Source organism: Anabas testudineus, chromosome 8, assembly GCF_900324465.2.
Source record: "Anabas testudineus chromosome 8, fAnaTes1.2, whole genome shotgun sequence".
Lineage (NCBI taxonomy): Eukaryota > Metazoa > Chordata > Actinopteri > Anabantiformes > Anabantidae > Anabas > Anabas testudineus.
The window spans coordinates 18,276,500-18,302,227 of record NC_046617.1 but is presented as its reverse complement, the minus strand read 5'-3'; the positions used below and the strand labels follow the sequence as shown (position 1 = coordinate 18,302,227).

At 41.1% G+C, this 25,728-nt stretch overlaps 2 protein-coding genes across 5 annotated transcripts; one reads left to right on the top strand and one right to left on the bottom strand.

The window, feature by feature from the left end:
* Window positions 1-561: 561 nt before the first annotated feature.
* ccdc97 (coiled-coil domain containing 97) lies at window positions 562-2,839 on the bottom strand. The gene is made up of 7 exons (XM_026351600.1): window positions 2,420-2,839; window positions 2,075-2,251; window positions 1,813-1,972; window positions 1,493-1,581; window positions 1,220-1,412; window positions 1,009-1,132; window positions 562-782 (listed from the first exon to the last, which is right to left on the bottom strand). The coding sequence occupies exons 1-7, from the start codon at window positions 2,564-2,566 to the stop codon at window positions 659-661; spliced, it is 1,014 nt and encodes a 337-aa protein (XP_026207385.1). The 5' UTR covers window positions 2,567-2,839; the 3' UTR covers window positions 562-658.
* Window positions 2,247-25,728, top strand: LOC113156385 (myocardin-related transcription factor A-like). Of its 4 annotated transcripts, none has more exons than XM_026351510.1 (21): window positions 2,247-2,335; window positions 3,363-3,473; window positions 5,214-5,346; window positions 8,626-8,771; window positions 11,518-11,583; window positions 16,380-16,435; window positions 16,814-16,889; window positions 16,992-17,141; window positions 19,627-19,769; window positions 19,894-19,950; window positions 20,075-20,137; window positions 20,250-20,434; window positions 20,543-20,573; window positions 20,971-21,217; window positions 21,364-21,503; window positions 21,748-22,512; window positions 22,691-22,843; window positions 23,811-23,948; window positions 24,094-24,162; window positions 24,411-24,453; window positions 24,583-25,728. In XM_026351510.1, the coding sequence occupies exons 3-21, from the start codon at window positions 5,324-5,326 to the stop codon at window positions 25,077-25,079; spliced, it is 3,048 nt and encodes a 1,015-aa protein (XP_026207295.1). In that variant the 5' UTR covers window positions 2,247-2,335; window positions 3,363-3,473; window positions 5,214-5,323; the 3' UTR covers window positions 25,080-25,728. The 4 variants fall into 4 exon arrangements, with proteins under 4 accessions (XP_026207295.1, XP_026207286.1, XP_026207303.1 ...); XM_026351501.1 differs by having other exon boundaries at window positions 3,363-3,503; XM_026351518.1 differs by lacking the exon at window positions 8,626-8,771 and having other exon boundaries at window positions 3,363-3,503; window positions 24,583-25,726.

Below are 25,728 nucleotides of genomic sequence, written 5' to 3'. Positions count from 1 at the left end.
TAGCATATAGTTGTAACACCAACCTGGTAAAAACAGGTATTAACCAGGTGTGTTCATACCTGGTGGTTCATGAGGTGATTTATCACGATCATTTTAATTATTATTTATACATAATTCTGCATTCATTAATATGCTGCATGTATAAACAATGTGAAACTGTAGATAATAAATCATAAGATAATGTTTTAATCTACTAGATCTTGACGATAGATTGTGTGTTATTACTAATGCCCTCAGGTATGAATTAATAACATACAATAATAAAACTGACTGATCTGTAGACAAAACAAATTTTATTTGTGCAAAATTAAAACTTTTATCAGTTGTTTTGTTTTTTTACATTTGTGCTGTTTTAACTAACTCACAGCACAAACACAGGACTAGGTACACCTTGCTAAATTTCGAAATAATGAAACTGATGCTGACTAACACAGTGATTAACCGTGAAGCAGGTTACCTCAGATTCTTGTAAATCTCTCAACAGGACACTACATGTTCAGCAGCGTCTTCAACCATAACCCATCGGCTGTGTGCTGCCAGTGAACGTCTCAAATAGCAAAAGACCCACAAACAGTATTTATTAGCAGTTATTTTTACACTCAGGTCTACAATTAAAAAATAGAACGTTTAAACTGTTGGTTCTCTATAATCACAGCTACTATTCATCCATACTTTCTTCCTCTTCGTCATCCTCCTCTTCATCATCTTCATCAAAGTATTTATCCTCTGCGTCTCTGCTGACGATGTCCAGGTTGTCGTAGTCTGGGTTCTCATCCACCTCACTGTAACATCATCATGCACTTTATTATCTTACTTCAAACATTCACGTCTCTTTAATATTAGATATTTGGACTAATTAACAGTTTAAATTTAAACTCTGGTGATTTTTGATTATCATTAAAAACTGGATTTTAACTTTATTACTGTAGCGTCTCAGTAAAACCAAGTTTCTTTGTGCCCTGCTTAACACAGAGGTGCAGTCTTTTCCTACAGTCAGTTGTTGCTGACCTGTAGTTGAAATCTTTGTCTTTGCCATCTAGGAAGCGCTGATGCATCTGACTGATGAATTCCTCCCGCAGCATAGCTTTCTCCTCAGCAGTGGGCTCCCAGTCTTTCTGCTGAACTTCATTATCTACAGAATGAACAGAGAGAGAAAAGTTCAGAGAAGCAGTGAAACTAATAATTTAAAACAGCAGCACCACTCTTAACCGTGTCTCACCATCGTCATCCTCGTCCTCATTCTCCTCCCGTGCGCACTCCTCTCTCTCCTGCTCCTCTTGCAGGCGAGTCTGGAGGAGACGCTCCTGGTAGGAGTTGAGGAGGAGGTGGGCGAGCCCTCCTGTGCATCCTGTTGATACCCCTGGTGTGCCCTGTGCACCATCCAACATGGCTTCTTGGGAGCGCTCCAGCACCTAAAGCATTGATGAAAATGAAAAGACAAGTTAACACGAACTAAACTGAACCCTAAAATAAAAAAAAAGTAAAAACTCACCTCCTCATCAGTCAGGTACTGTCCGATATATTGTTCATAGAGAAGTGGCTGCCTCATCCTCATCTGTTCCTCGCTGAAATACTGACCCTCTAGATGAGGAGGAACAGAAGAACACCAGGATGAAAAGGTGAGAAGGATACACAAGTACAAACAAACCAGTATAACATAAAGACTAGAGCAGTGAATACTTTTAACTTGGAAATCAAAACTACATGATACCGCAAGTCCTAAAACTGAAAATGGATCTTCAGTATTTCCTGGAATCATCAGCTACGAGTCTGGATTAAACAAAGCCTGGTGTTCAAAAAAAGGGATCCTACCCTTCTGCAGGGCTCTGAGGGCAGCGTAGCGCTGGTTTCTGACCCTGGTCCTGTTGGTGCCTCCTGTGGCTCTTCTTTGGATCACTTTGCTGTAGTGCTGTGTTCGTGGGTCTGAGCAGACGTGGGCAAACGCTGACAAGTGTTGGGGCTTGAGGCTGGTCTAGAGAGGCAGGAGAGTACAGAGTGCTTTGCACAATAGTTTACATTTGAGATGGTTGTGTCGGTGGGATCTGAATTCATCTGAATATGTGTGATCACTTACATGGTACCTCTCCAGGAACACCAGGGGTCTGCTCCGGTACTGATCCAGTAGCTCTGCTCTGCGCTGCTCCAGGGTCAGTTCATCTTCTCCGATCTGCTGGCTCTTCACCGGGCTTCGACTCGTGGCTATGGCCTCTATCATATCAGACACACAGGTGGACTCCGCCCGGCTCTCGTACTGTCTCACAAGCAGAAACACAATTCATTAAAAAGAAGTGAAAACCGGGTGGGGTCGGAAAATATGTGCACCTCTGTATATCTGGTAAGTTAACGTCAATTAAACCCTTAATTAACCTTAATTGATCCATTAATTTGGACCAGCTGCTCTGAATGAACCACTGTTCACCTGGTCTGTGTCCTGCTGCGTCTCTCCGGAGCTGTTAGACTCACATCCCCGACACCGGGTCCCCGGTTCTTCTGGTAACTTGCTGCTTTCTTCGACCTCCCACGAACTTGACGGTGTTTTAACTGGAGTTTCTATCTCACCCCACATTATTAACAGGGAACCAACGCACTGATGTGTTTTATATTTAGTTAGCCAAAGTTAAGCTAGCTAACGTCCGCATCCGTTGTCGGTTTATCTTGATCTTAACGTTTCTAAATAGGTAATACATTGAATCGGGTCTCCATTAGACTATTATATGAACAATGTAATATTTTACAGCTTAATCATAAAACATGCTTTTATCTTCCACTTTGCACATTTGCAAAAATGTTTTTCCGCCGCATTGGTCCGTCACTATTATTGGTCCCCGTTTGTGTGTCTAAAAGATTTGTTCCGCCACCCGTTCGACTGATGGTAAAATAAAAAATATTAGCATTTTACTTAATATGTAATATTTATTTTTATTATTCTAGTATATCATAACACTTGCATATGCAGAGGTGGCTCTATGGTCCTAAAAATGGTGGTGCAGAGTTTGTGTGAGCTATTTATCAGTGTGGTCCTAATTTGTGAAGTTAAATAATCCTACACTCGTGACCTGGTAATCCTGTGGCCTGAGATAAATGAATTGTGATACTACTAATAAAGTATTGCAACTCTCTGTTTGTGATCAGGTGTCATAGCAACAGAGCAGCAGGCTCTTCATTGATGTAGTGTCTGTGAAGTTAATATCACTAGGAATGAGTCATTTAGGGAGGTGTGGGATAGGATAGAGGGTGTATGTGATGGGTCTAGAGCTGTAGAGTGTGTAAGAAGGGTAAATGGTAGATGATGCATGCTATGTGGTAACAGTAGCTCAGCATTTATAGAGTTTAAACTGTGTTACTGCTAAATGTGTCAACAGGCTTCACTCTGCTAAACATAGGAACCATGTTTAAAGAGTGACCACACGCTGAGGCCTCTATCTGCATCCTTCAGAGCAACAACCTGCTGCCAATCAAAGAGACGACGAACTGTAAGTGGCACAGAGAGACTGAATAAACATGTAAGTATAAGTATACAAGTACAGAGAAATTCATATTTTACCTAAACAAACATGCAAAAAAAGCACTTAAAAAAAATAAATTCTTCTATTTGTATTTGAAAATGCTGTGCCATTAAATCAGCAAAGAAAGTGTTTCAGCTGCTGCTAACTGTCTTGTAGCTTTCTTCTGATTTAAGCCAAGTGCACACTTCAATGTTTTTTGTTTTTTTATTTATTTGCATTCAGAAGTGAAAGTATCCTTTGTTAGGTGACTATGAGTAAGATACAAGAATCAGAGCGAAATCTAAAATAATGTTTCACTTTCAGTTGTTTTCCTTTTACTGGAAACGATTCAAATAATAACATTTCTCTTCTGCTCCAGATGCAGACAGAATCTTAGGTTTATTGTGTTGTGAGATTCTCAGCATTTACCACAGACTCTGAAACATCTGAGTCACTTAATCTGAAGCATGTGAGTTTTAAAATGGTGCTTGTCTCCACCCGCTGACTAATGTGTGTAAGTACAAGTTCTGGACATCAAGGTGGCCCAGCTGCTCCTGTTATTTAAACCAGAGGGAGCAAGTACAGAGGTTATGAGAGTAGAGAGATGTAAAATCAGAGGAGGAGAGTTTAGGCAGGTGAATTGAAGTGAACAAAACTTATTGGCTGAGCAACCGGGGCAGGAGCATTGAGGAGGAACGAAACGGAACAGAAGATCAGATAAAACTCATTTTAGCTTCCTCTGATTGTCTGAAGACACCAGAGGAGATCTTTATTTATTTATTTTTAATGTATGGTCCTTTCAGTGGATAATCATAAAACTATAGATGGGCATAGCATTCGGGTAAACATTGGCTATTTAGATCTGCAGAGCAGTTTAATATCCATAAAACCCAGAAACAGGCAAAATATGGTGCCACTGTTTTTTAACAGCTCGCAGTGAAAAATGAGATGGACATAATTTACTCAGCTTTTTGTTTTCATACAGTCTTCAGTTTGACTGACACGTGCTTCAATAGTTTATAACTAGGTGTTCAGTTTGGGATGAATTATTCCTCATTGTACATCTTAATATTACAAAGTACAATGACTTTCTATAATAGTCTTTATATGGAAAACGGAATAAAGTACAACACAAATCTGATTATTGTACAAAGTACACAGTAACTCCACCAGGTGGAGGAGGACTTAAGTTTGCAGCTTTGTGTTGTTGTTGTTGAAGCGTGTAAGTGATGAAAGATGGATATGTTGTATGTTAATAGCAAATTATGACAATGGAAAATATGAGAACAGAGTTTGTTTTGGTTACAAATCTTTAAATATTCAGCTCATTTTAATATTTCAGCCATAAAATAAAAGTGAAAGGTAATGGAGGTGAAGCTGAAACCTTATTACTGGTGCAGTTTTTTATAGATCTGTACTCTGAAATAACTGAAGCCTCAGAGTCGCACTTTAATTTCCTGTGTTATTGAGCTGAGGGTCAGTGGCGCTCTCACTGAAGCACCGCGTCCCTTTTTAACATACACTGACACTTTAGTTTACAGCAGCTGCTTTTGGCAATGACCTCTTATGACCTCTAGTCCTATTATTACTTCTCAGAGATATAATTGTGAATGATTGACTATAAATTATTAACTGTTGGCCACCTATGCTGCAGGGTTATGAGGTCAAGCTCACGGGTGAAACAACTTGTTGGCAGATAATTTAAACACTGTTCACGTCTTTTTATAGGATGTCGATTGACCACGTGTATCTTGGTTTTGAGGACCTCTGGCACATCTTAAACATGCTGGCAGCGTCAGTCGGTCCACCACTTTACCTGAAACTGAAATGCCTGCTGGATGGATCGTTGCGTTTCACACAGGTATTTATGATCTCACACTTATTAAAACTCTCGTGTTTGAACATGTCATCGTCTTTTTCTGTCAAGATTCCAGTGAAATTGGAGAGAGAAGCAAAAACGACTCAATGTACCAAGAATAAAAGACTTGACAAGAATTTGTTTAGTTGCACAGCTTTTTTTCTACCAAATTGTCCCCAGATTCAAAACTGAACCCACTATCAGTTCATTCCTTGGGTGGCTCCAGTTAAATCTTGCAAATAGAGAAATTCTGCAGCGTGCCTTTGTGACGCTGGGAACAGTGATGCTTCATACTTCAGTCATGTGTTGACAGTCGTCGACGTTCTGAAAGTCCAGCATTCAAACTACAGTGTCGACCTCGGCTGATCTGCAACTTTTAATTGCTGAGAAACTGACAACTTCAGAACAATACTGAGATCTGTGTCTGTTTATTAATGAACTTATCTACATCTGCCTCCAGTGATGGAGCAAAACCAAGCTCTGCGTGTGTGGAAGAGATTTACAGTCCAGTTGGCTTTTATCTCAACACTTCTGACAGATACGAGGACACACCTTATCAATTTGAGCATACTTAGATTTGTACAAATCAAAAAATAAACATTTTAGATGCACTTTTTTTCCACTGTTTTAATGATAAATGTGCACAGAACCACACGTAGACACATAGTGGGGACAAACGCACACAAACACACTCAGCAAAGCAGGATTATCCCTGCCAGCATTTTGGTCGAGGCCTTATCTGAAGTAATGGTGGATCAGAGTCCTGATTCGTTTCCTCTCGTCAGACGGAGGAGTTCTTTGCCTGGGGACAGCACATTGTGCATATTAATACTCTGTAACAAGAATGCACACACAGCCACCAACATCCTCCGTATTTAACACATTCACACACGTATTTGTGTGAATCAGCGTCACTGATACCCAAAACAGCCCTGGACCATATGCTCAGCATTTCTTCCTTTTCCAATCAACATACTGTAACATACGACGTGACAAGCACCGCCGGTTCGGTTTGATCAAGCTGATGGATGAAAAGAGAGCAGAGAGAGTTTGTTCACCTTTAATGCCACATCATATTATCTGACACCTGGGACTGAGTTTAATAATGGAGATGAATAAAAGTTGTCATCGAACAGGAACAGGTGTTTTAAACTGACAGGCAGACAGGAACAAGACAGTACAGCAAAGCTGAAGGAAAGAGAGAGAGGCAGTTCAAAGGCACCGCTAACCTGCAAAGACAGAACAGATGGGCCTGTGGTTGGACTACAGATGCTGGTATAGTTTGTTTTCTGAGTAGAATTGGTGCAGAGGGGACTTACAGTCTCACGATGGAGGGTGTGAGGGATGTCTTTCTCACTTTGGACAGAGGATGAAGGAACAAACTAAAAGCTGGAATCTGAGTTTAGACATTTAGAGATGAGATCAAGACCAGGATAAAATTGAATTGAATTAAATTAATTGTTGGCCAACATGTAAACTGTCTGTAGAAACGGATCTTATCTATGTACAACAAGTAAATGTAGACAAATACGCAATATAATAATAAAAAATTATCCCTGGGTAAATAAAATACAAAGTTAATAGGTTCCCAATGTCAGATCTCACCAGTGTTAGGTGTTTTCTGATGATGCATAGTGGGAAAAAATGAATTTTCTTCTCTCCCAGTTTTTCCTATAATATATAATAATTTTATATTATATTAAAATTGTTAAGTGGATGTTGGAAACAAAATCAGAAAGATCTCAAAATTAAATCAGATGTATTTATTTACCAAAACGTCTGAAATTAAAACATTTGTATACAATGTGTATGTATCAAGACATTTAAGGGTAGTTTATGTATTTTATTTTTTTTAGGTGCACTAGTGTTGCAGTAACTTGTTTTTGTACTGATATCCTCTTCTACCATAAAACTCTGAGGGTTGCATCAATCCTTGATGATTACCTGCACAGTTAAACAGTTTAGTGTTGTGCTTGACAATTAACTGCAATGGGCGCCAATATGCAACCGTATCTATAAGCACTACGTAAATATAAACCACCAGTCAGAACTGATAAAGCCACTTCTTATGAATCCACTTCCTGTGATGCTTTATGTTGTTTACCATTTAAAGCTGCTCTGTGGTTTTGAATTACAACTTTCAACCTGCCACTTTACATATTTTAGCATGAGATGTGGGGCAGTCGCAACAAATCAGAGTCCAATAGATTTAGTTAAGGATGATGGGTTTACTGTACCTGTGGTCCACGTCATCATTTACCCTCGGAAGAACAAATGACTCATGAGTCTGAGCAGGAGCTCAGACTGCAGCCTGCAGCCCTCAGTTCATTTTTATGTTGGGATGTTCATGCATGAGTTGGTGCTGCCTATAAAATGCCAGCATCCATCTCCGTACAGCCATAAAACAGCGCCTTGAGGTGTAATTTCTTGTAGCTGATTCAGGTTATATTCATACTTATAAGCCACTGCACATTGGGCTTGACAGGAGGTCAGATCTCAGATGATCTGTGGATCTTCTTGAAGTTAAAAATGGCAGTTTCCTCCATCTGTGTCATACAAAACAAGCTGGTGGGCTGAAAAACAGCCAAAAAACACAGAAAAAAAGAAAGTGGACGTGCAGAGAGGTAGAAAGCTGTTTGCACACGTGTAATGATTTTAGGCCCAAAGGCACGACTGCAGAGAGGTGCTCACACAGGTGTATATCACAGGCACCCCACTGAGCTCAGATCATAAGTGCTATGAGAGAGGGATCTGGTGAGGAACGTGTATGTGTGTGTGTGTGTGTTTGTGTGTGTGTGTGTGCTCGTGCCCGTCTGCGCCTGTTTGTGTCTATCAACAGCTGAATGACTGAGAGGAGCAACAGCTGTGACCGTCTACATGTTTGAGTCCGTTAGCTGCAGCAAATAGAGCAGAAGCTCGTTTAAAGGTTTTTTGTAGCTCTCATAGTTCTGGATTCACACAGTTTACTACTCTGAAACATTTGGATGTTTTTGAAAAGAACTGGGTGGAAATGCTTCTTTGATGCAAAGAAGAAATCTCTTTTGATGGTCTTTGATTTCAGAATCTTTGCAGAGCCACTGCTTTGAAGAACATAGTCTTTGATTTTAGACTGTATCCAGCAACTTGGCTGTCGTCAAACAGGATCATCTTGACCTGAGTTGTGGATGTACAGACCTGCGACAGCTGCATAAATTCAGCACCTTAACTAAGATTTTACCATCCACTGGCTTCTTGTTCAGCGACATGCTTTCACGGATGCCTCATTCACAGTCATTCTCCTAGGTTGATTGCACTTCCCGTGCTGGAACACCTGCCTCATATCCATGCTGCCCCTGCCCCTTTCAGGCCTCAGCCAATCAGCAGCAACATGCACGAGGGAGCACTAGAGTTTGAGTTAAAGCGCCAGGCCTGTGTGCGTCTCAGACAAGGTGGGAAACATGTTTTGTGTCATGCTTCCAACTCACAGTCACAACACACACGTATGTAGCTTGTTTGTTTTCTCCTCCTTTGTTTTTACTTTTTAGCGAAAATGTAGTTTTGTTTCTGTTTGATGCAAAGCTTAATACAAACTGCCGGATCTCTTTGAGTGTAAAGAACCTCTACAGAGTGTCGTCCAGGTTTATTTTCTGGGCTGAGGTGTTAAGTGGGTCAGATAATCCTGGGTTACAGTTGGGGCTCGGCCAGTCGGCACAGCACACCACTCCTCCTGTGCAACTCAGCTGTTGGCTGTAGCGAGCGGCATCTACATTTGACAAACATGGCTGTACAGAGAACAATTTGGACAAATTTAAACTCTGCAGACTTAGCAGAGTCACTTATGTTTGCTGGGAGCAAACAGCAAACAGTCCAATTGCAACACAGGTGGATGAATCAGCACCCTCACCAGCTTCAGGTGTCTCTCCTGGGACCAGGCCTGTATTTGCAGGGCTAAAATCCTATAGCAGATGTTGTGCTGCTGTATCCAAATGAACACAGTCCACGTCGTCTCAAAAAAAACAAAACAAAAAAAAAAACAATGTGAGTTGGCAGAAAACAGCCAACAATAAAAAACAAAACAGGAAGAGAGAAGCTGCTGCAGCTGGCTGCCACCCAACAGGTGCCAGGCTACAACTGTGCACCGTTTAACTGTGGCATCATGGGGAAGCTCCATCAGTTTGGCAAAGGATGATTCACCTAAGGAGTGCTAATTGCCAACCCTGTTTTGGAGATGACAAACACATTGCAAATTGTCACTCAGCCTAATGTGAGTCCCCTTCCAGTAGCAGCGTTTACATAGTTTAATTAAGATTATTAGAATTGTTGTTAGTCTGCTCCATGTCTACTGAGTGAAGGGACACTCGCTCTCATGTAGTGGATTTTGAGCAAGGATCAAACTTTCCCAGAATAGGTTCTGTATCAGCACATTGCATCAGTTGCTTGTCATTGGCACAAATCATCTGCCTCAGAAACAAGTGTTTTGTTTGCATGTGTGTGTGTCTGTGTGTGTTTCAGTGTATTTAGTGTGTGGGCAGGTTTTATGATATATTCACATTATACAGCCACAATTGGGGGTTTCAAAATGGTGTGTGTTTATTTGTGCATGCTCAATGTGCCCTTGTTTGTGTGTGTTTGTGTGCAAATATCATGCAGCGTGTAGTGAGTATCTGTGTTAGTGTTTGTTTTGTTAGTCTGCCCATGTTTGCCTGCAGCAGGTGCCAGTTAAATCTTTCCTCCTGCCAAGGGAGAAACGGCACCATCCTGTGTCAGCCGTGTCCTCGTCACAGAAATCAAAGCAATATGAATGTTTTTATCTCGGGCTACTGTAGGACACGCAGTGGGACTGTCAGCAGATTCTGTTTGTGATAGGCCGCGGCGGCTGAGCGTGCTCTCATTATTACCAGGCTGGGGGAAGGTAAATGTGGGCAGTGCTCAGATATGCACGGATCTTTTCTGCCATGTGGGAACCACATTCATTTAAAATGTGTGTAGATTAAGAGAAATAAATAAAAAACGAGATGATGGGCAGATGCACGAGACAGATGAGAGCTGATGATGAGTCGATGGAGACAAACAGTCGTGATCATGTCTTCGATAAGGTCATGAAAAGTAGACTGGCTTCAGAAAGTATTCACACAGTTGAAGTGACCGTTATTAAAATCATACCTTACGATACCATTCATGAAACTCACAATGTGGACGTCTGTGGAGAGTCTTCCTCAGCCCTCACAGACCTGTAAGATGACATTTATGTCACAGAAACCACAACATACATGTTTGTAGCTGGGACCCATACTGACTTCAGCTCTTACAGGAAATCTAGACATAATGGATTTGATCAGACATACTTAAGGGTTTTTAGTCCTTTCTTAACAACGTACTTACATTAGAGAGATATATTTGTGCACTTACTCGTGCATGCAGCAAAATTGACTCTGCAACACCTCAGCCACAGATCTGCAGTGTTGGTCTGAGCTAATATACTGTAGCAACAGCACATGGTCAGGCTGGTGGATAAGAAGCCTCTGCCGCAAATGTTTCCACATGTCATATTTTATTTAATGCTGAATCCAATGACCCAGATAGAGCTGCTGATTTGCACAAAAACATTTCTTATTCTCATTATCTCAGAAATGCAGTCCTATGTTGTCTTCTATGATAATATTAGGCTGGTTTACAACCTGGTGAGTCAGAGCAGGTTTGAGGAATTTAGAGATCATTCTGTGTGCGACCTTGTTAATTTCTCAGCCTCCAGGATCCTGAATATAAAGATCTTTCTATATCTCTACAGCGATGAGATCCAATGAACGTAGCAGTAAAGTATGTGAACTGCTTTTTATTTAAATACTTGAAACAGGAAACTGTGTGTTTTCCTTCCCTTTGTAGTGTGTGACATAACCTTTGTGCTTCTTCTCACAGAGGACCACAGTCTCGATCACCAACAGCTAACAGGGTAGAGAATAATCTGTTTTTAGAGAGCCTGAGACGTAGCCTTACTCCGGTTTAACATACACAACTTGTACATTTCCTTCATTGACATGTTCTGTTCAGGTTTTTTTCCATTTGCAGGTTCTGAGTAATGTCAGTACTTCTGCAGCGTTCTGCTGCTGCACACTGACAGAGAACATGTGCCGTCCCATTCATTCTGCAGAAACCAACTTTACTTTCTTTTGTGTGTATTTTTGTTTCGGGGTTCAGTTCTTCAGCTGAAGCTACAACAGAGAAGGAGCAGGGAAGATTTGCTCAACCAGCGGATCATGCCACGTAAGTAGACAAAACATAAGACAGAAAAATATTTTCCTACAAAGTAATTAAATTGTTAAAAGACTCACAAATGTTAAGTAATAGTTATTTTCATAATGAATTTTAAAAAAAGTAAAATGTTGGACTATGTTGTAAAGGTTCTGCATTTCTAAATAGCTTTTCTAGTATTTGCTGGTTCTCTAAACGCCTTTCACTGCCTCACATTCACACATTCACACACACTGATGGTTGAACTCCTATGGTTTGAACCACATCAATGCTTTTGTGTCAACTACTAACATAGTTAACTGTGCTAACATGGTTACCACAAAGGGTTAAAATAGCAGTAGATGAAAAGCTGATTAATATTATTATTACTTACTGACTACTGATTTGAATGAGTGTAATACAACTTTACAGTCCACCAGTGTGGAAAACTGACTCAACTAAGTTACTGTAGTCGTACCTAGAAACTCAAACCGAGAGCACTCAGCACTTTATATCTGATTGTCTTTTACTCAGTGAGCACTATCACGATCTGTGAGAATCAGCCAGGTTGTCGTAACCTGGTTACGTGCAACACGACAGTTTTCTGAAGTGATTTGGATTGTGGTTAAGGTCGTGCCACTGTCTCCTGTCAGACAGCAGTTTCAGTCCTCAAAGAGAGGTGAATCAAGGTCATACTTCAACTGCCACCATGAACATCCGTTAACTGCTTGTTACCTGATTAACACATTGTCCCACTGCACCATCAGACTATTCAGGTGCTTGTTGTGCTGATTAGAGCAGCACTCTATTCAATAGAACATGTTTGAATTGTTTCTAATTCCTTATGTGTTAATTCATAATAACATAGTAACCTACTGTGAAAGCTAGAGGGAATAAATTACCAATAAAACTAATTCTAGTGATCCCAGGTTGTCTTGTGAGAGCTCACCTTATACCAGTGCATTGTATCTTCATAAGTAAAGTTCAAAGTTGATCTCATAATAGACTTACAGTGTATTCATGTTCACTTTGTCAGAAGCTGTCGCTCAGGAAGTGTGTTCTGCTGCGCATCTTATCTGACAGTGTTTCCTCTTCTTATCTGTTCATGTGGTGCATGCTTGAATTAGCTGCCTGAATGCTCTATGTGGACGAGTTAATGCATTCACCTTGCTGCTGCAGGAGGACTTTATGTTCTGTATCACAAATCCACGGTGGAGGCTCCTGTCCACTTTATATGTAGTTAGTAAAATACAATAACCAGTTCTTATCTTTGCTCACAGACAGCTATAATAAAGATTGTTGTGCAGACCCCATTTGGTAGGAGAACAATGTTCAACTGGAAAGATGTAATATTAAATTTACCATTGTTAATAATGAGGGGACAAACCGTTCTTATTATCTGCGTCGTGAGCATATGCATGTGGGTTTAAGTGTGAGAGAGACAGAGCCACAGTTTAGCTGTGACCAGATGAGTTAGTGTTATCACAGCTCTTTTCTGTCTTGGCTTGGGTTTTTTCCGTCCTGCCTCTTTGAAGAAACTGGCTTCAGCAAAGATCAGAATGTTTTGTTCGCATGGTTTCATCCAATTAGCCTAAATTTCTCTGTGCTCTTTAAAGTGGCTGATTATAGATTAGATCATTATGGGAATCTATTGATACTAGATTATGTGATTTCACCAAAGAATACTGTATATGTAACATCAGATTCCTGGGTCTCCCGCAGTGTTTCTGGGCATCACAGTGTAGTACAGTGTGTCCCTTTCAGCCTCTGTAGAGACTAACTAGCACCACATAAAGGAAGTAGAGTACGTTTGTACACTGGGGATCGTTTACACTTCTTTATATGTATTGTTAACCTTGTATTAGTGCACGGGAAAACTTGTGGTGTGGTTTTCTGTGTGGAGTTTCTGTTCTCACGTGGGTTCAGTGATGTGAGTTTTACACTTGGTGAGAATCGGAGTTGGTCGATGTTTAGACACAGGATGATGGGGGTCATGAAAGAAAGCTGGATGAAAATTGCTTTTGTCAACTGGTTGGTATCAAACTTTGTTGAGCTCCAGCAGAGGGAGCCAGAAAAAAGTCGTCTGCTTGGCTTTTTTAGACTCTTTTGACTCGTTGCAGTGGAACTCCCCCCATCCTATAAACGGACTCTGATGTGCAAAAGTTTCCCTCTAAGTAAGACTCGAATGTGCTTTAGGTCAGAGAAAGGACATGGCAGAACAATTAGCCCCTGACATTTCAGCTACCTTCGTCTGCCATGTGACCTTTACAATAATTGTCCATGCAAACCATTCTGGAGACGGGAACAGTTGGAGGAGCAACAGTGCACACAGTAGACGGGCAGTGAGCTCCACTAGAGCACGTCTCGACACCTTCACACTAATTCCTGTTTGCCATGTGCCGTCTTTCTCTGCTAGACTCCCCTTTTCCACACATTTCCTTTATTTTTGTTCCTTTGCCTTTGCTGCCGGTCGTTGCATTTTTAATCTTGCTCCACTTCTTCATTCATTTTTGTCTCTCATATAATCGTTTCATTGCTTCTTGTAAAACCACATCCTCTTTGCCTGTTTCATCACACCGTTTTTTTTTTTTTTCATAATTATCATATTGAAAATATTCAGTGTTCAACTTTTTATGTGTTCTCTTCATACCTACAAATGTTTATCATATTTGATAAGTAGAAACTTCAGTTTAGAGATTTGTCAACAAAAACAATAAAACGAGCAAAGGAGACAAAGCTGCTACTAAAACTGTTTCCAAATGAGGATGAGGATAATCTTCACTATACAGTAGTTGGGTTGTGTTGACCTTTGCACTTTGTGTGATAATTAGATTGATTAACATTTTGCAGAAGGAAGTGTTGACTTTGAAGATGATCTTCTACTATATTTATATATGATTTCTAACCGTTTGTCACATCTGAAACAGATTTAGCAGTTGACATGTTTGTTAAGTGAAACAGTGTTTGGTAGATTATCAATGAGCTACAACACAGATGAGCGCTCCTTCAGCACGAGGCCGCCGGTTGACACACAGTGATAAACAACGCACTAGTCTGCAGCAAACCCAACATAAAAAGACAACTACGACTAGAGGAAGTGATGCTCTGAAATGTTGTTTAGCTTTAGCAGGGTGCCAAGCAGCCATGATGCAGTCAGTCATGCACATAATGGGGTCTTTTCTCTCTGACCTCATCCCACCACTCTCTATTTCTTCCTCTTCTCTTGCCCTTCAGCCTGTTGTTCCATTATTCTTCCAGCTGCCTCTCTTCATTTATCTCCCCTGCTCGTCTGTTTTCTTAACTATTTCTAGCCCTTTTACTTTCTCCTCTAGTTCCAAAACCTTAATCTGTGCTCATCCATCCATTCTTTCTCCTCCCTCACCACTCATTTGCCATGTAGCTGACTGACAGGCAGCTTCATACACCCTCAAGCAGGGCACATAACCCCCTTGTGGATGGGCAGGAGGTCTAAGAGGGTTGATGTCCCCAGGGGATGCAAGAGTGGATGTGTACTAGCAGTGTGACAGTACTCAGCGACGCGAACTGAGGCTTGAGCAGGTACAAGCAGTCTCGCCCCTGAGCTGCTGGTGTTTTCTATAAGTGTGCATGTAGACTGCAGTCAGAAAGTAGTAGGACAGCTGTACTTCAAGTTGTGATAGCTCCAACACGATGGATCTAAAATGAAACTGTGATTATGAAGTGAAGGTGCTGACTCTTCACCTCTCTGGTGTTACTATAACACAATATGAGTTTGGTCTGAAGCTGTTAAAATGTGTTCAGTGACTGACTCCAATTATTGAACATTGTATGTTGTAATACAGAGGGACTGTGCATAGCTACAATAGCTTCATTGTGATTTCAGTTTGCTGCTGTGGAGCTGAAACAGTTTTACTTTCTGACAACGTAGCTAGTGTCCACATCCTGCACACGTGGATGTGCACGTGTTATGCACAATCTCCATTATGTCTTAACTTAGCATCTCATGACTGCATAAAATACATTTCAACCTACCAGGTTCCTTTGAGTTTACACCACATTTTACTATTTCAGCTGAGCATTCAGCCACAGTCCAGCAGTCTTTATGAATATGCTACATTAATATTATAGTAATAGTATTTGAAACACCTTGGTCCTCGCTGGGAACAATGTTCAGACCTGTCAGATGCATGGTTGCCATTTACCACAAAATAAACTCATCTTAGGGTAATTTGAGATGTCTGGTTTTTGCTTTGGAGGCTTAAGGCCAGAAGACATTAGATCATTTCAGCCCCTGATTTGTTTTCAGCCATACTGTAATATTTCACAGGGAAAGTCCTAATGCTGTGCTGATATGCTGCATTTAACTCAGCATTTTGGTGTCATCACAACCCTTTAGGCTTTTAGGTTTTCAGTACCAGTAATCCCCGCGTTTTGCATAATCACAAGCCTACAAGAAGTCGTGCTTGAGTCATTTGTGAGTGTTGAACAGAGCCTATAAATTTCTCTAGAAACTGGAGCCCTCGGAGTCCATCCTATTCAATTTGTTCTCTACCACTCGAATGTTTTATGTTCTTTCATATACTATATACATTTTATTCTGCCGTGTGATCCTGTACAGTGAGAGCAGACATTTACTACACTGACATGGTACTCAGAGTATGAGAAAGGAAGGCAATATAAGAGCAATAATCCTCACCATCAGTACCCTATTGAAACTGAACTGAAGAAAGCAAAGAGCCATTCAAAGCCATTTTGCTCTCTATTTCCCCTCAGTAGCATGAATCCACTGTCATGCACACGCTGCCATGTTAATGCCCTCTTTCCTTTTCTCTCTCTCTTTTTCCTTTAAGCTCTAAAAAGTTCAGCCACCTTCCACAAGCAGAGACGGAGCTTGGAGCGAGCACAGGTTAGTGCGCCACCCTTGAATCAATCACTGCCGTCAGAACTGGATGGTTTTAAGCAAATCAGATTTTCTTTCTCAGCTTTGTAGCATATCACATTATAAGAGTGACTCTTGATTAAACCTTTAATACACAAAGTCTGGAAAAGATAAATGAAAGATGTCTAAGTATCCACTAAATTAACTAGGGATTCTCAACCATGTGTTGAGATAAAGATAAGTAGTTAGCAAGTGACCACTAAATCCCCAAATGTATTAACAATGCATATGATTAAATAATGGTGATATATATGTGTTTAAATGGGTTGGGCTAAATGCAATGACTAAATATTAAGCTATATGAAATGTACAAAAAGATTATTGTTATATCTTTTCTTTATCCAGACTGATGACTATCTTAAGCGAAAGCTTAAGAGCCAACCTGAGCAATCTGAACTAATCAGGATGCACATCCTCGCAGGTAAAGACCTTAGGTACTGTATATTCTGCCTGTCTGGATCTTGGGCCTGTCTGACTAATTTATAATAATCCACTGGTATTTTGGATTTGTGTGTGCTTCCAGAGGCATCAGCAGAGGCATCACTACAGGCCAGGCAGCTGCAGCTGAAGAGAGCGCGCCTCGCCGCTGATTTGAACGATGAGGTCTCAGCTCTGCAGCTGGGGCCTGCAGACCTCTTACCTGTTGACTCCAGTATTAAACAGACCTTTAAAGGTAGGTGCCACCATTGTCAGTGCTAGCTAGGATTTATCCATTTCGAATATGGTACCAGGTAATAGCACACCTGAGCTGGCATTTGAAGCTTCTTTTGACTGTCCAGGATTCACGGCATACACGTTGTTCCCTAATATATAATACAACTTTAGAACAGCTGCAACTTAGTTGTAGCAGTGTCCCATACTGCAGAAACACATTTGCTTCACTCATAACTGCATGCTTTTACTTTAGTTTTTCATTGTCGCACACCGAAGAAACTTTGTACTGCTTTGAAAAAAATAGCATAGATTCTATTCTACAGCATAATTGTTCCATTATTTATGATTTATTACAATAACCCAACCACAGGACTTTTCACCCCGAACACCAGCAAGACAAACACAGTCACAGGAGAGTTACTGCTGGTGCAGAGCTAGTAATTAAAGCTAGATTTAAACCGACCGGCCTCGTCAGTGCTCTTGTATTACATAAAAAAATAGACTTCAACCTACTGTAGTGGATGTCAGCTGGGATGAGCTCACATCCCTCCAAAGTAGAAGCAGGCATTTCTAATGCTCATTAATGTATATTTGTGAGTCAAATATGGATGGATAGGGAGATAGGTAGAACTGTGTGACATTGGATAATTATCTGTCAGTTTTTTTTCCGATGCTTCTTTAAATAAAAACGTCCTGTATCTGAAATATGGAGGTGTAATATAAATTTGAAAGTTTAATATATCAAAACACACCTACACCTTCCTGTGAGGCTCCTGACTGGATGTCTCTCCTGACACTTTCCTCCAGCTCTCATGAACAAACTAATATTCAGTGTGAAACACACACAAACAGGCGCCCACACAGAAACACACATTGACATCCAGTATCTAAACAGAAGCATGCAGTCTGGAACAAACACACACAGTCACGTCATCCACCTGGGTATTCGTGCTTCAAACGGCCACTACTGTGGGTTTAGAAAGGTTACACTGGGATATAATAAATCATATATGCCCTTTCATCCTTGCTTGACAGAGGTTGTAGAGACGTCTTTTCCTTCTCTGCTGTCGGCTTTAAATAGCCAATAATAAAAAACCAACAATAGCATCTGTTATTACAGAATTACATACTAATTGAACAGTTAGCATTAATTAATCAGATTTTACTAACAAATAAAGAAGCAGCACTAATAACTTGGATAGTGTGGTCCAGCCACTTGATTGATGTGTGGAGGGAAGATTCAATAAAGTACAGTCAGTGGATTATAAATCTCTGTCACCGTGACAAAATAAACACAACTGTATTACCCCCCCACACACACACACACACCTACTGTGGGAGCACTGGGAACACGAGCATGTTGACGTGCAGAGGATACAAGCCTACAAATCACAGCACACTCGCTGCTACAGCACAGAGGCAGGGAAGTCATCACATTATTGGATCAGAGGGTATTAAATCAGCCCCATGTTGTCTTTTCATCATTACCTGCTGATGGTAAATTAATGGTCAGGGGTGTATTCTCTATGTGGCTGTGCTGCAGCCTCCTGAAATTAAATGATACGGAATCGTCTCTGTTCTTGTGTTTGAGGATCCAAACAGGTGAAAATAGGTGAGTTTAAGGATCTGAGTGATGGTTAGAAGACTCGACCAGAGCATCTCCTTACTGTGCCCAGTATGCACTAGTCACCACTGACCAAAACTAGTTCAACAAAAGACAACCAATGAACGACAACAGGGTAATAAGCACCCAAAGGGAGTGAATTGCAGCCTGTCTGGTCTGATCCCACATAAGAGCTGCTGTTTCACTGCAAGGTGTCAGAACACACAGCGCATCACAGCGTGCTGCATATGGTGTTGTGTAGCGCCGACCAGTACGAGCGCTCGGGCACTTTCTGTCCACAGTACAGACAGTAAGCACAGCACATGCTGCTCATGTCTTGGTGCCAGATAACAGAGGACACCTTCAGAGCTCTTGTGGAGTTAATGCTTCGATGGGTCAAAACTGTTTTAGCAGCAGAAGGAGGCCTTTACAATGTTAGCTTTTAACGTTGTGGCTCATCAGTATATACGGTATTAGCAGGAAGAGCACAGCTTGAATTGTTTTGTTCCAAGTTTTTACTGTAGGTGTTTTTTTATGTGCTTAACTGGATTTATCTTAAATTATATATTTAAAATATGTTTTCATCATATTCAGCAATCATTAGTTGTTGCCTGGAAGAGATTTTGTGAAATGATGAGCCATCACATAAGCAGTTTTAATATTCTTAACATAAGTAAAACTTGACTCATCATGGTCACACCACGGACAAAAGAGAGTATATGATGTAAAACTGGTTTTCATTGGAATGATATGAGGATGAATCTTGATGTCACTGACTGTACTAATTGTCAGACGTTTATACTGAAGGAGGTTTAAGTCTTCATATGTGTGTTCTTGTAAAATTACCCTCAATTTAAATCCATTCCTTTCTCCCTCTTGGTTCAATTCCTCCTTCTCTCAGAGACACAGTTTAAAAAACCTTCATGTTACAAGGACAGTAATGAGACTGTATCTCCAGAGCAGTCAGGCAGTCGGCCTCTGGGCCTCGGACCTGTGTTTTTTCCAGAGACGCTGTCTGGGAGCACCGTCCTGTCCCCCGCACAGGTAGGACCGCTGCCTTCAGTACGTCTTCATACTGCTGGTATTTCTAAGTGAAGATTATTCAGAATTGTTCTTCTCTCTACCCTCTGATCACAAACCACTTTTGGGATCCTTTCCCTCACCAAAGGCCACCAGTGGAACACAGGGACCTGCCCAGAGGATCAGTGCTAGTTCCCAGATTAAGGTTAGTGACATCTGTCACATACTACTAAAAATCAAATGTTGAAAAGCTTTGTTTCTTTTTATTAGTAGCATCATGGATGCTGTAAGATGACATGTTCTTTCTTTCATATTCTTTTTTTATCCAGTCTAAACCAAACACTGACCGCTCTGCCCAGAGACAAAAGAAACCTCTGGACAATGGGCCAAAGGTAGATGTTGGTTTACCTCCTTTACTTTAATACTAGAAGTAGTAAATACCAATACATACATCATTTATATTGGAGTAATAGTTGGTTTTAGTGTTTATGTGTTGAATTCTAGATTAAGAAGTTAAAGTACCATCAGTACATTGCTCCTGACCGAAAAGAAGATAAAGAGCCCCCTCCTCATCTGGATTCATCTTACTCCAAGATCCTCCAACAGCAGCAGCTCTTTCTGCAGCTTCAGATCCTCAGTCAGCAGCAGCACAATTACGATTATAACTCTGCCCTGTGTGCACCACCCAGGTGAGTGAAGAAGAGCCCTTCCCCATTATTGTTTTAAGCTGAAGGAGGTTAATATGAGATTTAATTGAGGGGAAATGTTCAGAACTTGTCTGTCTTTCTCTTCTACAGGCCTCAGAAAGATCAGCTGGATGAGATGAAGGTTAGTTCATCATCACTTTTACGTCTCGTTGGCACGATGAGAGCAGAACAAGTGATGGTTAGACACACGCAGATCCATACAATCCATCCATATAATGAGTACAGCGTAAATCAGCAGCTCTATGCTCTCAACAAGTTTTTCGAGTCGATGGAGTAAGTGGTGAATAGAACGTGACACATGTAAAAGAGGGTTAACTAAATGTTGTCACTGCAAACCGGCCTGCCAACGCAGAGCTGACAAAGAGAAAGACAGTGATGGATTACTCTGTCTTTTTGGTTTCTCTCTTCTTTCTCCTTTGATCCTTTTCAATTTTCCGCTCTTATTCATCTGCACCTCTTTACTGTTCCTCATTCTTGTCTTTCAATCTCATTTTCTCTTTTACTCCATCTCTTGTCAGGTCGCGGATTTGAAGTTCGAGTTGAAGCTGCGTAGTTTGCCGGTCTATGGAACCAAGAACGATCTCATTGAGAGGCTAAGGACCTACGAGGAGCTGAGTGGAGGCAGCGACACTACCTCCTCTCCAACAGCAGGGGGTACCACAGTGCCAGGGGCTGAAGGTGCAGGAAAATCCTCCAGCACTGCTGCAGCCATTAACAACACCACATCACAACGGCAGCAGACATCCTCTCTGAAACGTCACTCAGGTTATTGATCCACTTCTAGGAGCCCAGTGGAAATCGTGTATTATTTAGTTTGTAACTAATCCAATCACAGAGTTCTGTATTACTAAACAGGGTTTTCTCTGTGTGTGGTCAATCTGTTTGTTTTTACTTCTATAATGCTGATGCAGGTGGCAGCACCACCTCGTCTACAGCCGCTCAACGGCTGATGACCTGCAGTGGCACCGTCTCATTGCCACCCACCTCCGTGATCTCTTCTGATAACCTGCCAGAAGACACCACCTTCAACAGCAACCCTGTAGGGCAAATGGTATGTTGTTTATTCGGACATGTTGAATGACTCTAACAAAACCCAAGATGTTTATTCACAGTCAGGCTGTGACCCTAGGAATTTCAACTGAAAACCTGCCTCACCTGTGATATTACCGTAGACCTCTTGTTTACTGAGAAAGGGGATGTCCATGATCTCAAGCTCTTGCACTTGTTTATTTCGTTCAAGGTTTGATGAGATCATCTATTCTTATTTTCTGTATTTCTACGTTTCTGTCTTCCAGCTGAGCTTTCAACCATGTTTAGCTGCTCAGGTTCCAACAGATATTAAAGAAGAGTCTCTAGCACCTTGGCAGGTCTCTTTAAAGCCAGCCGCTCTGCAGAAACATTACTCGTCCTCATCAACTACTCGTACCTCTACAGCTGCAGCACCAGTTCTGGCTGTCGACAAAGACAAGATGCTGCGGGAAAAAGATAAGCAGATAGAGGAGCTGACCAGGATGCTGGAGCGGAAACAGAAGCTGGTGGAGGTGCTGAAGATGCAGTTAGAGCGTGGGAAGAGGGGAGAACAAGGTCAAGATCCAGAGGTTGTTGTAAGAGTTAAACAAGAACCTCCAGATGAGCACTGCGTGCCTCCCTCATATGACCCGCTTACACTTCCCCTTTCATCATCACCCACTTCATGCAAGATGGATGTTACCAAGGTTACTGTCAAACAGGAACCAGCTGAGGAAGCTGTGTCTGAGACAACTTTGCAATCACCAGGACGTGATCATCGTTTTTTGTCACAGGAGGTGCAGAGGCAGATTCTGCTGCAAATCAAGCCGGAGCACACAAGTGCAACGACCAAAGACGAGCAACATGTTTGTTTCCAGCACAACATTCAGAACCAGCAGCTACAGCTGAAGCAACAAACGGCGCCGTTAAAGCAGCAAATGAAACGGCAGCAGCCGAGTAAACAACAACAAAAAATCCAGATACAGATCAATCTGAAGCAGCAACAGGTGCTAATAGAGAAAACCCCACAGATGAAGCATCAGTCACCACAGGTGAGGAAACAGTTTTACACATGATGGCACTTTTAAAACCTCCTGATAAAGAAATTTCTTTTTAATAGTCAGAAATATCAGATATTATAAGATATTATTTTGGAAAGAGCTGAAGGTGTTTTTCCAAACACCACTGTTAACTGACAGAATATTGAAAATCAGTGCTCTTACTCTAAAGTTACAGAAACAGCCTGGCTCACCTCCCTCTTTCCCACTGGATCTCCTTAAGACTGACTCCAACAATAACCACTTCCCTATTGCACTGACCAATCGTGTCACTGACAGTCAAAGAGCCAACACACCTGAGGCAACGAATGACATCACACTGCAGGTACGTGGGTGTGCACTTGTGTGTTTATAGTACAGCAAATCTAATCAATAAGCAATCACCACATTAGTGATGCACATTCTCCAGCTTTAATGTTGTACTGTTCAGACCATCTTTTCCTTCTCAACGTCCTTTTCCATCAGCAGTTTTAAACATAGTGTGTTAATGCTCCATAAGGAAGGAAACAGAAACATGAAGTGAAAACTGCTCCGGTGATTCCAGAAGTTGTGGAAACTAATGATGTGTGCCGTTTGAGTTAATGACAGCAGTGCTTGATAAAAATGTCTGAGCTAATTACTCGGACAACATCCTCCATTACCGTGATTTATGTTGTTAATGGGAGAGGAACACACACTCTCTTTGCATCTCGGCTAATTGAGATGTACTGTATCTGTGGTGGAGTGCAGGTGTGTTGGAGCGATTGGTCTTCGGGGGGCAAAACCTGCTCTGAAAAATGTCAAGATTTAATGGGACAGTGTGCGTTGATTGCACAGACTGCTGTCATCAGCAGTCTTTCCTTATTTCTCTACCACTCGTATGACACTTTGAATACTGGGGTGGCAGTTTGCAAAGTTTGGAACAGGTTAGAGAAAGTCTGTGCAGGAGAGAGAATAAGCAGAATCAGAGAGTTAAAGTTAAGTAAAAGTAAGTGGTAATACATGAATACTTAAATGAGATAATTAAACATAATAGACAAGTGGTTGTAATTAATGCAATGGATACATGTTGAGCTTTGGTGAATGACAAATATAACAAGCTGACATCCAGCATGACTGAGGGAACTGGACGTCACAGAAAAGAGGGCTCAACACTTTAAATATAGACTTTGCATACATTTTAATTTGGGTTTTGAATTGTATTATATGCTTATAATATTTTTTTTATGAAATACATGGAGAAATAATCTAAAAAAGCTGAAACAAAGTTTGTGAAACACTGAATTTGAATTTGTGTCACTGCCAAAACACAGAATGGGAGGTTTCAGGCACCTGTAGACCAGCAGCAGGGAGCAGCTCAGAGCTTTGAGTCTGCACCTCCCAGTCTGAGGCGTCTCTTGAAGGACCAGGAGACTATGCCTTCAGGGAAAAACACCATATCCTCTCAAACTGTAAGTAATCCTTCAAGGTGACCTGTATGATTTAGTCACATTATAAAAGATGGGATTATAACTTTGGACAAAACTACAACTTTCCTAATATTTGACTCTGGAAACTTTAGTTCTGCTTCTCTCATTTCGATCTTCTCTGTTTTAGGAGGTCTGCTCGAGCCTCGATGTCTTGTTCAGTCCTCTGTCCCCAGCTTCCCCATCATCTGATAACAAAGTATGATGCACAGGATGTCCCCTTGTCTTCACACATTTTTATTAAGACCTTTACACAAAATTAATTGTTCATGATGCCAAATATTTGCCCATGGGGGCGTCTCTTTTACTATTGTAGTAAAGTATTCATCATATATTTAGTAATGATGTCATGTCACAGGAATTGTTCATGTTACACGACATGTTATACAGTTATAAAGGTAATGTGTTGCTGTTCGTGTGTGTGTGTGTGTGTGTGTGTCTCCTCAGGGTACAGAAGATGATTTTATTGACATGATTTTGCAGACAGGAGGTAAGATGCAATAACAATGTCTGACCGTTTTGTTCTCATAATTTATAACACTGGGATCGAGCCCCCACCATAATGCTGTCATTTTCAGGTTTCAGGTTTATTTTTAACACAGGCTTCTTTTGCTTACAGAAATGCCAACCAAATCTACACCAGCACCAGACCTGTCTGTGGACTGTCTCTTTCCGAACTCCCCTGCCTTGTCTCCATCCATCACACCCAGCTGTGACAGCGCACATCCAGCCCTTATAATGCAGTCTGAGCTCGAGAGACTTGTTGACACCACAGAGGAGAAACAACACTGCGCTAACGCTGGAAGTGGACGCCTGGAAGACTTCCTGGAAAGCACCACCGGAATGCCTCTCCTGGGGGTGGAGCATGGTGGCCTGTTGGCTTTGATCGATGACCTCCACAACCAAATGCTGTGCAGCCCCAGCATCCTAGACCATCCGCCATCTCCCATGGACACCTTCGACCGGGTAGCCGACGTGCAGCAAGGGCTGGACATTAATGATTGGTTGGACCTCACTGTGGTAGGAGAGACAGAAGAGGAGACACCCCCATCGGGCCCCCAAACACCCTGTGGTATCTTTTCGACAGACTTTTTGGAAAGTTGTCTGATACTGTAAGATAAGAACGTTTCAACGCTGCTGCACATCATGTTAAAGAGTCTGATTTGTATATTTGTAACATTAACATGTATGAGGAAACAGTGTTTACAGTCACTCCTGACAAGCTGCATCACTATTATTGTTATAACACATAATTATAAAACTGCTGTTGTATACAGCAATTAAATATTTTTACTGTGAAATATTAAAATAATAAAAACAACAGATTTCTTTTATCCTTCCTTTATCTGTCATCCTGGAACAGCTCGGTTATTGATTAAAATAACAACCCAACTTCGCCCCAGCAAATGTGAAATTAAAATACTGTAAACTGCAACTGACAACTTGTTTTGAAATGTTTTCTCAGATGGTTTCTTCCTGTGTTTAAATTGATTTACTGAATGTGTTAAGCAGTGATACACGATGCTGTGAATCCTGCAGATAAATGCATAGAAAATGAAGAAGGAAATGAACTTTATAGATCCTGAGCTCTTGATTTAGTAGAATATCTTTTCACAGGGATTTTTTTTTGTCATTTTGTTGTTTCTGCCTTGTACTGTATCAGTACTTTTGTCAATGGGAGAAAGACATCTTATTTAAATCATTTCCCACTTTGAGATTTCACAGTTTTTTCCTATTGTATAACAGGTTTGTATAGTTTGTCTAT